General features: G+C 44.5%; 1 protein-coding gene across 2 annotated transcripts in view; it reads right to left on the minus strand.

The window, feature by feature from the left end:
• The window catches only part of LOC115559582 (Kv channel-interacting protein 2), a 104181-nt gene extending 92860 nt beyond the window's left edge, over window positions 1-11321 (minus strand). Inside the window, exon 1 of one of the 2 annotated variants that reach the window (XM_030378470.1) lies at window positions 11116-11321. In XM_030378470.1, coding sequence (XP_030234330.1) covers window positions 11116-11188 — 73 coding nt within the window. In that variant the 5' untranslated portion in view covers window positions 11189-11321. The remainder of the gene's footprint in view (window positions 1-11115) is intronic. The other variant, XM_030378471.1, reaches the window with a different exon arrangement.
• Window positions 11322-13960: the final 2639 nt, after the last annotated feature.

Below are 13960 nucleotides of genomic sequence, written 5' to 3' on the forward strand. Positions count from 1 at the left end.
CCAACCGGTTATTTCATAATGCAGCTGGCCCTTTGACATGGGTTCACCCAGCCATGACGCTGGAGACCAAACTATTACGATGCATCCACCTAATAACCTCAACTGCCCCCGAGAGACGGAGCTAGTGAGGGGAGAGGGAGAGAGGGAGAGAGGGAGAGGGAGAGAGGGGGAGAGGGAGAGAGTGGGAGAGAGAGGGAGAGAGGGGGAGAGGGAGAGAGTGGGAGAGAGAGAGAGGGAGAGAGGGAGGGGAGAGGGAGAGAGGGAGTGAGGAGAAGGAAGAGAGCTAGAGCAGCAGAGGAGAAGAGAGGATAGGACATAGGAACGAGAAAGAGGAGATGAGGGAAGAGGGAAGAAAAGAGAGGAGGGGAGGGGAGAAAAGGAAAGGAGTGGGGAGGAGAAGGCGGTAGGAAAGGGAGAGAGGAATGGAGAGGGAGAGAGGAGAAAGGAGAAAGAAGAAGAGAATGAAGAGAGGAAGGGCGTGGGAGGGACTAAAAGGCAACTGTGTTAATTTAATCCATATTTCATGCATTAACATGAAGTAGTCAAGGATAGGAGAGGTCAACAGTCCTTAAATGAAACATTCAGAGGAATATCAATGAGCTCTGCCTCTACACACCCACACAAACTCAAACTCAAATATTAACACAACTTACACACACACACACACACACACATTAGAGGTTCCAGATCACACTGACTGTGATCTGACCGATTTACAACTAATTTACAACTGCACTCCATCAATAAAAACAACATTCGGTGAGTAGCAATGTCGCAATGTCGAGTAGACATGCACTCAAACTAAGCTGTCATAGCTAGATGACGCAAGTAACCAGGGACTAACAGCAAAGGATTTAATAAGAGAGTTTGTTCTGTTAGAGAGTGAGGAATAGCTGCAAATGCAAAAGTTTGAAAAACAATATAGAAGTGACTGTGTATAATAAAGACTGTCACACCTACTTCCTACTAAATACACAGGCTCCGAGACACATGCAAACACACACACACACACACACACACACACACACACACACACACACACACACACACACACACACACACACACACACACACACACACACACACACACACACACACACACACACACACGTCAATCGATTTATTTATACATCTAATAATCAAGGTAACATCGTTTTCTCAATTAAATGAATCAAACTTTACCGACACATCTAATTTACCGGCCCTAATAAGAATAAGAGCCTCCATTAGAGCGCGTGGATGTAGGTGACCCACGCCGTTCGTCTTCAGCGCTGGAATCAGCAGGTAAACACTGGCTTATACTCTACGTTGTGAATACCATAATGGGCTCATTAATAACCGTTTGCACCCCTTAATGACTTTCTCTGAGTGCTTTGCCTCTCCTTAGCTCACCCCTCATTAGGGGAAAACATCTTGATGATGTTGACTAACCCAAACATTGTCTGAGTCTTCCAGCCGTCTTTGGTGCGGCTTCAATCTAGGAAACATCAGAGAGAAGCACGGCATGCAGCTAATTACGGCAGTGATTCAACAACAATGATTTATTTAACTATTAATATATTGATTAATAATTGAGTGCATGTAAACTTAGGCTTCAGCATGAAGGTCATTTGCTAATTGTTAATAATTCTGGGGTTATATATCTATGGTGATCATTAATTACAGTTGGAGAAGGCTCTCTTTTAGTTGTGTTGTAATTTTTCCCATTCTTGTTAAAGAATAAGTTTGTCATCATGAAATATGAGACATCTCATCCCCCAATGAAATCGGAGACATTTATTATTTGTGATTTATTTCATTAATCAAATCAAGTAGAAATAAATCAAACTCAAATGGAGTGAGGAAGCGCTACACCAGACACCCTGGTGTGTGTAGCCACTTCCTATTTGTTAATATCCAATTAACACCGAGCAAGCTAAGCTTACCCATGGTAATTGTTGAATTGTTACTTTAGGCATCTTGAAGGCATCTAGTTAAATCGTTTTACGTCCAACTATATTCCATCAACATTCATCAAAGAACGAACACCATGAGTCCACCCCTCCAGGTTATCAATCTGGGTTCCTGGTGCACGTTGGACCCACTGGAGGCAGTGGAGCAAGGCTTCACATTAACCTGCAGCTTCATCATGGCTGAAAACTAATTTATTTAAGTTGTGTGATATCAATCAATTTGTGGAATTACCTCTAGGTGTCACCGTAGAAGTGGACACCGGTGTCTAATTTCAAAAGGAAATTAATTTCTTCTCTTTCCCTCTCCAATTTCTCTTTGCCTTCCTTTGCTTCTTTTTTTTGGGCCCTTTCGTCTTTGTTCATGCCTTTCACCACGCACACACTCATGCATGCACAGCGCACACACACACGCAAATTATACATGGAGCCACCTGTGGCGGTAATGTTATTTGCTGGCCTCTGACAACCCCTTTGCTGTTATGGTGGTCACAGCACCAATCAATCAAACCTGCAGTCTGGCCAGTGTGCAATGTGCATGCGTGTGTGTGCAAGCAGGTGTGTTCATGTAACTGCACAGACAGGAAACAAAGCATTTTATACTATATTGAGCCTACCCTGGGTTTATAAAGTTACAAAAATCAATATTACTGAACCGAACTTACAATGAGTTTACCAAGGTGAAGAAAATATAAATAGTACTTCGCCAAACTAAAAACCACAACTAACAAACCAAACTGTGACTCACCTGAACTGTTACACCCCTAGTTTGCGTGTGTGTGTGTGTGTATTCATGTGTGTGTGTGTGTGTCTGTGTGGATGCCTGTGCATGTGTCTTAGTGGGTGGGTGGGTGGGTGCCTGTGCGTGTGCGTGTGCGTATGCGTGCGCGCGTGCGTGCGTGCGTGAAAGAGCTTTCATTAGGAGAGTGGTTCCAGCTTGCCGAACCCTTCATGGCTTTGCAGCATGAACCACCGGGGAGACCCCAACACCAGAACCAGCGGTTGATAAAGGAGGGCCTTCACCAACAAAAAGCTACTGAGCCAAGACCAGTGTAGGGTGCAGTGAAGCCCGTTTAAGCAAATGTATTAAAAGTTCAGCCTTAAGCGACCCGATGCCGCCCAGAGACCAGGTGTATGGTAACAGTAGGCGGCCGCGATTGGTGGAATGTTAATTTGCGAGTCGTGACATCACCCTGTAGAGCAGAACACACTACGCTCACAGCTCAGCAATTTATTTATATCTCTCCCAGTGTCCCCATTTTCAAAAAATGAAATGCCATGAAGCGCATCATACATTATAGAATAGGACAGCCTTCTCCTTCTTTTTGTGCCACAGTACATTTAACTGGTTGACAATTCATGTGAGTTCAGCAATTTGGCAGAAATACAGTAGAAAGGTGCCAGGTGAGCTCGCCTCCGGCCGGCGCGCCCAGGGCCTGACAGGGCTCCTGTAATGATGCCGCCATTTTAAAGTGAGGGGCTGCTTGGCGCCAAGATAGCGCTGTTGGACGGGGCGTCGGGCATCATGGTGTGGTTCGGGCACGTCTTGCTTTTAAAGCAGAAATAAAGGTGGCATGAATATTTAAACGACCTGCTGACGGAAGGTTATTCCGGTGACCATCTAGTATTCTTCTAGCTTTTGTATCTAGGAGTTCTTTATCGAGAAGTTTCTACTCCATTTTTCCATTTTTATTAAGTAAGTCTGCAGCCTGTGCCTAGGTGTAGCAGATGATAGCCACTGCCACCTGGTACGTGTGTGTGTGTGTGTGTGTGTGTGTGTGTGTGTGTGTGTGTGTGTGTGTGTGTGTGTGTGTGTGTGTGTGTGTGTGTGTGTGTGTGTGTGTGTGCACGTGTGTGTGTGCACGTGTGCACGTGTGCACGTGTGCGTGTGTGCGTGTGTGCGTTTGTGCACGTGTGTGTGTGTGTGTGTGTGTTTGTGCACGTGTGTGTGTGTGTGTTTGTGCACGTGCGTGCGTGCGTGCGTGCGTGTTGAGTTGCTGTCATAATAGAGTAATAAAGAGCTTTCAGTTATCCTTGGCTTAGGAGACGTGTATTCGGACAGACAGGATTACTGGTGACTAGTGATTGGCTTTGTCCATCTTCTCCTGACATCTGCAGAGCTGTCCACAGGCCTGTGGTTGAGTGTGTCTGTCTAGTTCAGTTTGAACTTTGTGATTGATTGTCAGACTAGCTGCAATGTTCTCCTGCACAATGAACGACTCTCTTTAAGTCTGCATGGGTCCTTTGCTGTGTGTGTGTGTGTGTGTGTGTGTGTGTGTGTGTGTGTGTGTGTGTGTGTGTGTGTGTGTGTGTGTGTGTGTGTGTGTGTGTGTGTGTGTGTGTGTGTGTGTGTGTGTGGTATGGATGCACATGGGTTGTAAATAAATAATAACTAAAAATAATAAACAATGCGAGTGCTGGTCTTGTGGGATAACCCGTCCTGTGTAATCTGTGGCTGTGTGCTGAATCCGCCCTCTGTTGTACTGTCAACACACCGGCTGTTGTTGGGTGACTCAACGTGGCTGGGTGTCACTCATTAATAACCCACATTCACCATCGCCCTGCCTATGAGGAGACTATCGGAACTGCATCATTGGATAGTACTTAAAGTCATTAAAGCCCCTTTGCCACCAGCAAAAAACCCACTAACACCCACTTACATTTATCATTTATCTTTTTTAGTGTTAGGATTATTTTAGGAATTTGGGGATTTTCTTCCTTTTTTGGGGCTTTTATCTTTTTTGGGACAGGTGGGATTCAGTTCCAGGACAAATGTCTCTGCAGTGGTCCCAGGCATTTACCGTCTCCAGCTGCGAAGGGCAGTGATGGAGAAAGGACCCACTTCCTATTGTTGACTGATGAAGTGCATTCTGCACTTAATTTAGTCTGGAGAAAATCTAAGAAAAAACTATGAAGAAAATAAGTAAATAACACATACTCCTACATAGACACACATCACAAGAGTACACACACACACACACCGCTTTCCACCACTCTAAATAGAGAATGTCATGACCTTCACACTCCAAATGAGTGGATGGCTCACACACACACTGCACCGCCCCAAGCCCGACTGAACAAACCTTTAATCTCCAACTCCAACTATATAGCTGATAACCACATAAGACCATTTTCGATCTCTCTCCATCTCTCTATCTCAAATATACACAAACATAGAAGATGAGTCAGCATGTTTAAGAAGCATGGTCTACCTCTCTCTGTGGTGCCAACAAGATGCTGTCCATTTGCTATTTAGCTCCTCAGTCTAAACCATGGGGGAACGCAGATCAGGTGTGAGTGACAGGACAGTGCAGGCCTAGGGAGAGGCAGATGATGGATGACATGCTCCCGAGACGCTCAGTCAATCATCATCACCCTCATCATGATTTGGAGAAAATGGGGAAAATACACAAATACACATACGCATGAACACACACACTCTCACACACTGTCACACATCCACCCACAGATTTAATTCAATTCAATTTAGCACATTATGAAGAGCAACTTACATTAACTGCAATAAATACAACTTACAACTTAAAACATCCACGTTTGTCATTATCATCCAGTCATATTCTTATTCATTCAATGAGTAGCTATCGCACCCTTATGCGTTCTCTGACTCCCTCTCGACTCCGGGGGATGCATCTCCCCCAGCCATCACTGAAGGGCTGCCGTACACATGCAAGGGCAAAGGGGCAACGCTGGAACTTAAGACGGGTCTTATTTTAATTAACGAGCCCAGGTCCCCACGCACATTTGGTCAAAGATTAAAACTTGTTAGAATTGATTCTGGCATCCACTCCCATTAAGCTACAGTCCCAAGACGGTCGTCTGTCTGTGTGTGTGTGTGTGTGTGTGTGTGTGTGTGTGTGTGTGTGTGTGTGTGTCTGTGTGTCTGTGTGTCTGTGTGTCTGTGTGTCTGTGTGTGTGTGTGTGCGCAGTCTCACTCAGAGAAGAAAGAAAGAAGGGGATGCAATGGAAAGTGGAAGATAGAGAGAGAACCACATAATGAAAGAAAGAGAAAAAAAAACCCTAGGTGGAGGGTAGGAGTACTGTCGAGTGAACCAACAGGACCTTGGACATGAGAAGCTGGTCAATGAACGAGGTCCTGTTGGTTCACTCAACAGTACTCCTACTGTCGAGTGAACCAACAGGACCTCGGACATGAGAAGCTGTTCAACGGACGAGGTCCTGTTGGTTCACTCGACAGTACTCCTACCCTCCACCTAGGGTGGAGGGTAGAAGTACTGTTGAGTGAACCAACAGGACCTCGGACATGAGAAGCTGGTCAACGGACGAGGTCCTGTTGGTTCACTCGACAGTACTCCTACCCTCCACCTAGGGTGGAGGGTAGGAGTACTGTCGAGTGAACCAACAGGACCTCGTTCATTGACCAGCTTCTCATGTCTGACACTCCCTGCCGTGTGAGACACCCCCTGACACTCCCTGCCGTGTGAGACACCCCCGCCCTGAACGCCAGCTCATACAATATCACAATCATCTCTGTCAATCAACATGTGCAGGGGCTGCAGGAGAGCAGGATAATTGCCCTGCAGCTCAACCACACAATTTTGTCTCCTTTTTCTTGACCAGGTCGCATTACAGTTATGTTTTGCTTTTGTACTTGTATTGTTCAGTCAACGTTTGAATGTATGTGTATTTGTGCAACAATTATAATGGTAATCAGTGTTTCCCCCAGCACTGTGTTGTTAAGGCGGCCGCCTTATCAACAATAGGGCCCCGCCTTGACTACCAATGTATATAAAATAAATAAAAAAAATTATCAAAAACAATTTTTCTTTTCTTTTTTTTTTTTTAAATTATTATGCATTAACAAAGTAGAAAACTCTCGTAGAGAAAGAAAACATACTTCCATCAGGTCAGGTGTAAAAATAAAGATCAATAATGCATCGATGTTCACAACAATGGTCGTGACATCAAGCTTTTTTAATTGAATTTAACCAGGGAGACCCCCCCCCCGCTCCTTGACCACCTTGACTAAGACATTTACTGGGGGAAACACTGGTAATCAATATTATATTATATTTATTAGGCCTACATTAGCCTATTTGGGGTTCTAATGTAACAAATAATGCCCCCCTGGGATGATTAAGTATTAATATAATCTGATTTTATCCAATCCAGTCCAATCCCATAATGTAATCCAATCCCACAAGGTAACCCAATCCCATAATGTAATCCAATCTAATGGAATATCCTCTAATGCAATGCAATCTTTAATATTGTGACTGCAGTTAATGTTGTTTTGTCTTTATTGGGGAATAACTTGTAATAGTCTTAACAATGGTCCAAAATAAACTTTGAGTAACTAATCCTTTTACCTACCAGCCAAGCACTAGTTTCAATAGGTTAGTCTGAAGGTCTTCCTGGTGTCCCTCGAGGAATAGGACCTCACATGCTGACTCTCATCTCTTCTATCATGAAATGCCTCCACTCCGTCCACCATGTTGACCACATCCAGTCAGTCGTGGGCCACGGGTGTATACCCCTGCTGATTGGCTATCAGTAACCCTCACTAAGACCCAGATGAAGCCCTGCCTGCCTACCTCTGCTGTTCCCCATCATTAACACACACACACACAGAACACTGAGAGGACACCAAGTGAGAAGGTGTCCACCTATCACGGCTCACTCGCCTCCCACGTTGACAGTCCAGTTATGAAACCAAAGCCAGGACTGCACATGGCTAACAGCCATCGTCTCCGGCAGAAACACGTTTCCTCCCTTTTGTCTTTAACTAAAACGACTTGGGACAAACCAACAGAGCCGATGTGTGGGCGGTGATGGGGTAGGGAAGGTGCAACTTTAATTTCGGTTAACGTCGTTTATGCTTGCAGGGTTTTTGTGGAACGTGATTGGGTGGCGCCTGCTGACAGGCACTGCTCATCACCTAGCCAACAGAGGGTATATTCTGGGCTCAGCCAAGTGATACAAAGGGAGTATAAGTAGACATTATAGCATATGTGGAGAAACAAGGATGAGTGATTGTGTATGTGTCTGTGTGTGTCTGTGTGTGTGTGTGTGTGTGTGTGTGTGTGTGTGTGTGTGTGTGTGTGTGTGTGTGTGTGTGTGTGTGTGTGTGTGTGTGTGTGTGTGTGTGTGTGTGTGTGTGTCCAAGCGTATATGTGTGTGTGTATGATTTGATGCAATTCCCCTTGAGTTTGGCAAGTGAGGCGGAAGAGGAGATTACTGTAGCACACTTCTATAATTACCACTCATCTCTCGAGCCACAACTCTTAAAACACACGCACACACACACACACACACACACACACACACACACACACACACACACCTAGTGAGTGTGCTCCACCGTACTTGCCCCAGCAGAGTTATTTCTAGAGGGTTTTCGTTTCACTCTAAACAAAGGCGGATGGTTGGAGACCACCCACACTACCTTTAAGCAACGCGCAGGTCAGCTTCATCGAGGATGCATACACACCGACACACACCAACACATAACAACACACCAGCTCAGCACATGCCCTCTCGCTTTCCCCTCAATCCCTCACACACATGAACACACACACAGCAACACACTGCTTCTAAGTAAGAAGAATGACTCAACTGTAGAAGTCCTACCCACACAACATTTCTCATAACAGAAAGTCATGCATTCAGCAGTCAGTACACAAATTACCTCGTGTACACTGTGCTTTTCAGCCGGAAATAACTAGGAGGTCTTGATATATCCTCCTCCTCCCCTGTCTACTTGTCCCGACTGTTGGTTTCCCCGACGTGCGAACGGTAAAGATTAAGTAGAGCAGCACACCAGTTGAATATCGGATGTGTTTTCTTCCCGCAGCAATGCATTCTATCATTAGAGTGGGCCAGACGTATGCCCATAGTTCACCACCATGTCTCAGGGCACAGCGGGCCTGAATTCACTGGGGTCTATAGAAGATGAGTTAGCCATGATCAATCACAGAGGGGGGAAAGTTTGGCTTAAAATGTTTATGCCAAAGAGTCTGGGAGTTGAGAACGGATGCATAGAACCTATAAATCAAACAAGATATAGACATAGGGAATAAGTAGGGGGGCGGGAGCATTGAATTGGAAGATAACAGCTATGGAAAAAGCTAGAAGCTAATGGGTTACAAAGCATTATAAAAAGGAATACTTTGGCTGAAAAAATGTCTTGGCTGCGCAACAAACAAGCAAGCACTTACTTCAAATATCTCCATTTGTAATCTGGTGACCTGTGATGGGCATTAGTGTCAATAGTTACGACATTTTATAGACGAGCAACTAATAAACACATCGACTATGCGAATAATCGTTGTGTCAGCTGCCGTGATAAATCGGATCCAAGTTTATCGAGCACACCAATAACACACAGTGATATAGACATTAAGCCTGGGTTGAATGAATGCACAGGGGTGTGATTAGCTGACCATGAAGTCTAAAAACACAAGCTGAAAACAGGAAAGCAGGAGTCAATGTTCCATCAAAGTGATTTGCCATCCTTTCGGTAGACCTGTTTTATGTTTGGCCATGCAGAACAGCTGGTCCACCAGCCTGGCATACAATCACTGGCAATCCCAGCGTATGAAGTCCCCGTCTGGAAGGTGATGTACACTATTACACTATTTCACCAATCTTAACAGCATACTCTTACCACTAGCTCCCCCCGCTAACACCCACCTAAGATAAATATATAGCCTAACGGCACATGCCCAGTCGCACTGACACCTGACGATGCCTAAACCCGCACACACATCACATGATCACACACAGCCGGATTATAAAATGGACACAAAGACAAAAGTACACACACAGATAGGCACAGACACACAAACGCACACACACACAAACACAGGCAATCTTATCTTAAATTGTGTTGCACTGGATTTGTACTAAACATAAGGCTCCTTGGCCGCTAATGCATAGCTCTCCTGCAAATGAGATGTGATTTGCTCCGTGGAGCCCAGGTACAATCTCAGGGCAGACAGATCAACAATGTGTTCAGCCATAAAGAGAAGCCCTTTATTCTGGCAGCTGAGGCTGAGCGGGCAAACCACCGTAACTAGAGCGCAGTTATCTAATATCACAATGCAAACTGCTACACTACACTTCTGTCATTTGGTCTTTGGAGAGAAATTCATGTGCAAACACGTGACTAAAATGTTATGTTAAAAACAACTCATCAACCTCAATAAAGATATACAATGAGAGTGCGTGTGTTTTAGTCTGTATGTATGTATGTATGTATGTATGTATGTATGTATGTATGTATGTATGTATGTATGTATGTATGTATGTATGTATGTATGTATGTATGTATGTATGTATGTATGTATGTATGTATGTGTGTGTGTGTGTGTGTGTAAACATTATTGTATGATCAATTAGTAAAACATGTTCACAGCTGTCAGAGTCACTGTCTGTCACGCACGTGACTTTCTATTCATCCAATTATAACGCTCCTCTTTTCTTGTCACTTTTCCCATTAAGAGAATCCAATGTATTCCAACAATGGGGAACAAGCGGCAATGGTTTACATTAATTCACTCTACAAAAGGCGTGTGACATGATTCTGGAGACATTGTTTCGTTTATGCTCACGGCTCACGCAAACATAAGCTCACACGCAAGGGGGAAAACGTGAATTGCTTTGGCACAAGACAGTCCATTCACTTCAAACGAGTCAACCAAACAATTATTGTTGTCGTGTAGTTCTAATGAAGGGCACGAGTCATTACTCTCCAAACTCGAGGAGGTCAGACACTTCTAGATATCGCATGAAGCAAGTGTTAACCAGCCATACAAGCAATAGGGTCTCCCATAAATGAGCCATGTCAGCAAATCTTACCAATAATATACATTACTTAAAAGCCGTCAATATGTAATCGACATTATTCAATGACACACATTTTGCATGCAACACATGCCATTAAAAGATACATTATGCATTTTTGTTATTTTTTCGGCACGAATTAATGTTGGCTGGAAAGTCTGGTTCACGCGGCTGGCTGTATCACAACAGGTTACATCTAACAGGTTGGAATAAAGGCTACATCATACAAGTTCAAGTTAGGTGGAGTAGCCTAAGGTTGTAATTGGTTGATATTGCATATTGAATCCTTTAATGTAGACGTTACTTGTGAATTCGCCGGGGCTTTAAGTGCCCGTTCACTCACCCGTCAGCTGGTCATACGAGCCGTCGAGCTCCCTGGAATCCGACAAGCTTTGGTCACGGTTTTTCGTCTTCATTTTTCTTTGCGCTTGAATGCTATATATGCTAATTGTTTTTCACAAGACGCGCCTTAACGTTGAGCCTACCTCACGACGGATGGTCCGACTTTAGAATGAATGAGTCCTGTTACGCTGCCATTTGGAGGGGCGGGGGGGGGGGGGGGGGGGGGGGGGGGGAAACGTCCAAGAAATCTTTTCAAGTCGTTGTTTTTTGAGACCCTCTTTGAGCGTGCGCTCTCGCCAACCAGATGCTCTCCGCGCTCTCGGTGAAGTGAGCCACGCGCGCCTCTGTTTCACCGGACTCTCCTCCACGCTGGCATGCACATAACACGCGCACGCCCACACGCGCACGAAAGATATACACCTGATCACCAAGTCTCATCCTTTTTTTCCATTAATACTAAATTAACTTATACATATCATTTGGAAAATTAACGATGCAATCAATAAAATACCAAGTTTAGGATGTCAATCAAAACTGTGAAACATTTTAAAGGCATTTCATTATTGATTATTGCATTAATTAATTTGGGATTTAGGTAGGGCCTATATCTAAACTCATAGATATTGTAGTTATCAAGGCCATAGCAATTGAGGCTTGTAATTTGGCTAAAGGTTGTCTTTCCTTCTTACCTAATGTATCCACGTTTTGGGTCGTTTATCCGTGTCAAACAGGGCCATAAAAATCTAATTTGAAGATGCACTCGTGAAGCCCTTTGAGAATTTGAACTGCCACCAAGAGCAGCTTTTAAATAAGCTCCTAATGAACAACCTTGAATTGTTCAACACATTTATTAGTTTGGGGGCGGCCGAAAGCCGGTTGACCATGTCTCAGAGCCAGTGGTCCATGAGATATAGACCACTGGCTCTGATGTATAGATCTATGATGTATAGAGACATCGGCCACAGCAGCTGGGAGTTCACTCTGCTTCAGCCAGGCAGGTTCCTCTGACTGTCTGATCTATAAATACTCACCGGAGCTGGGATGCCTCTGTGTTTCTGTGTCTCCCTCTCCCACTCCGTCTCTCTCCCTCTTGTTCTCTCTCCCCCCTCCCCTCCCCTTCGTTGGCTCTCTCCTTTCTCTCTCTCTCTCTCTCTCTCTCTCTCTCTCTCTCTCTCTCGCTCTCTCTCGCTTCATCTTTCTCTCCCATTTCTCTCGTTCTCCCATTCCAACTATCTCTCTCTCACTCTTTCGCTCTCTCTCTCTCTCTCTCTCTCTCTCTCTCTCTCTCTCTCTCTCTACCTCTCTCTCTCTCTCTCTCACTCTTTCGCTCTCCCTCTCTCTCTCTCTCTCTCTCTCTCTCTCTCTCTACCTCTCTCTCTCTCTCTCTGTCTCTCTCTCTCTCTCTCTCTCTCTCTCTCTCTCTCTCTCTCTCTCTCTCTCTCTCTCTCTCTCTCTCTCTCTCTCTCTCTCTCTGTACATTTTCTGTCATACTCTAACGTCCCTCCTTTTCTAGCTTTGCCCCTTCAAGTGAGATATTTGGTCACAATCTGTCCAGCAATCTGTCAAACTTTCAATTTGTCCCAACTTCAAACCGCCCCCTACCCCAGCCTCCATGTGTATCCCTTCATCCATTCATGCATTCATTCAGTCTATTGATTAATGCATCCATCCATGCAGACGTTCATCCATCATCCATCCATGCAACAATTCATCCGTCTATCCATGAATCCATCAACCGTATATGCAACCATCTATCCTTCACTCATTCGTCCATCATCCATGTTATTGTCATGACTGTAAGGAAGTACATTTGTCCCTCATTCTCTTCTTTGGTGAACACGTGGATCTCTCTTTCCTTCATCATCTCTATCTGCATCTATTTGTCTGTTCACTTGCCCATCTCTCCAGATCCCCTTAAAATGGGCAGTGCCTTTTATATTTTATCATTATAATCATAATTTTCCCCATTCCCTTTTAAAAGATGAACTAAGAATTAATTCTGATAAGTGGTTTATTCTACATTTTACAGTGTACAGCAGTGCTAGATTCATTTTAAAGCGTAACATATTTATCATTGTTAATGCCCAGTAAGTAGATAAATCAAGGCTGTAAAGACTGAATATCAATATCTTGCTATGTCCTGCATTGTTCTGAGTTTATCGAACACATCTTCAGTAACTAAGTGGTAATGCTCGCTAACAAACTGTCCACACCAACGTGCTCCGGCTGGACTCATGGGTTAGAGCTGCACTCGCAGGGAGAGTACACGAGGGAATGGATCGCAATTGTAACTTCTGTGCTTACTTTGTAAAGTGCTCATGGCCAGGGTTACGCTGAGGGCCGTAGACCACACACGGAGCTCCTTTAAGGTGTTGTAAACTCTCACGCTTGATTATTTATTCATTTAGAGGTACTTTCAGTGAAGCAGCGAAGCTCATATCCCAAAACCAACAAACTGAAATAATTGGTTTTGTTTGTGGTGTAATTAAAAGCAATAAGTCTCAATGACTCAGATGTCTGTGTGTGTTTGAGTGTTGTGTGTGTTTGGTGTGTGTGTGTGTGCGTGTCAAGGACTCAGGTGTGTGAGTGTGTGTGTGTGTGTGTGTGTGTGTGTGTGTGTGTGTGTGTGTGTGTGTGTGTGTGTGTGTGTGTGTGTGTGTGTGTGTGTGTGTGTGTGTGTGTGTGTGTGTGGTGTCTACTGCACGCTGTCTCAATGTGCTTGTCCAGTGCAGCTGTCCTCGCTCTACATGAGACCCACAGCCTGCAGGTGATCTCTTCTGGTGTGATATGAAGGCAGGGAGTGTGACCCTAAACCTCTCACACTGGTAGGAACATAGCCCCGGAAA

This window comes from Gadus morhua, chromosome 15, assembly GCF_902167405.1.
Source record: "Gadus morhua chromosome 15, gadMor3.0, whole genome shotgun sequence".
Taxonomy (NCBI): Eukaryota; Metazoa; Chordata; class Actinopteri; order Gadiformes; family Gadidae; genus Gadus; species Gadus morhua.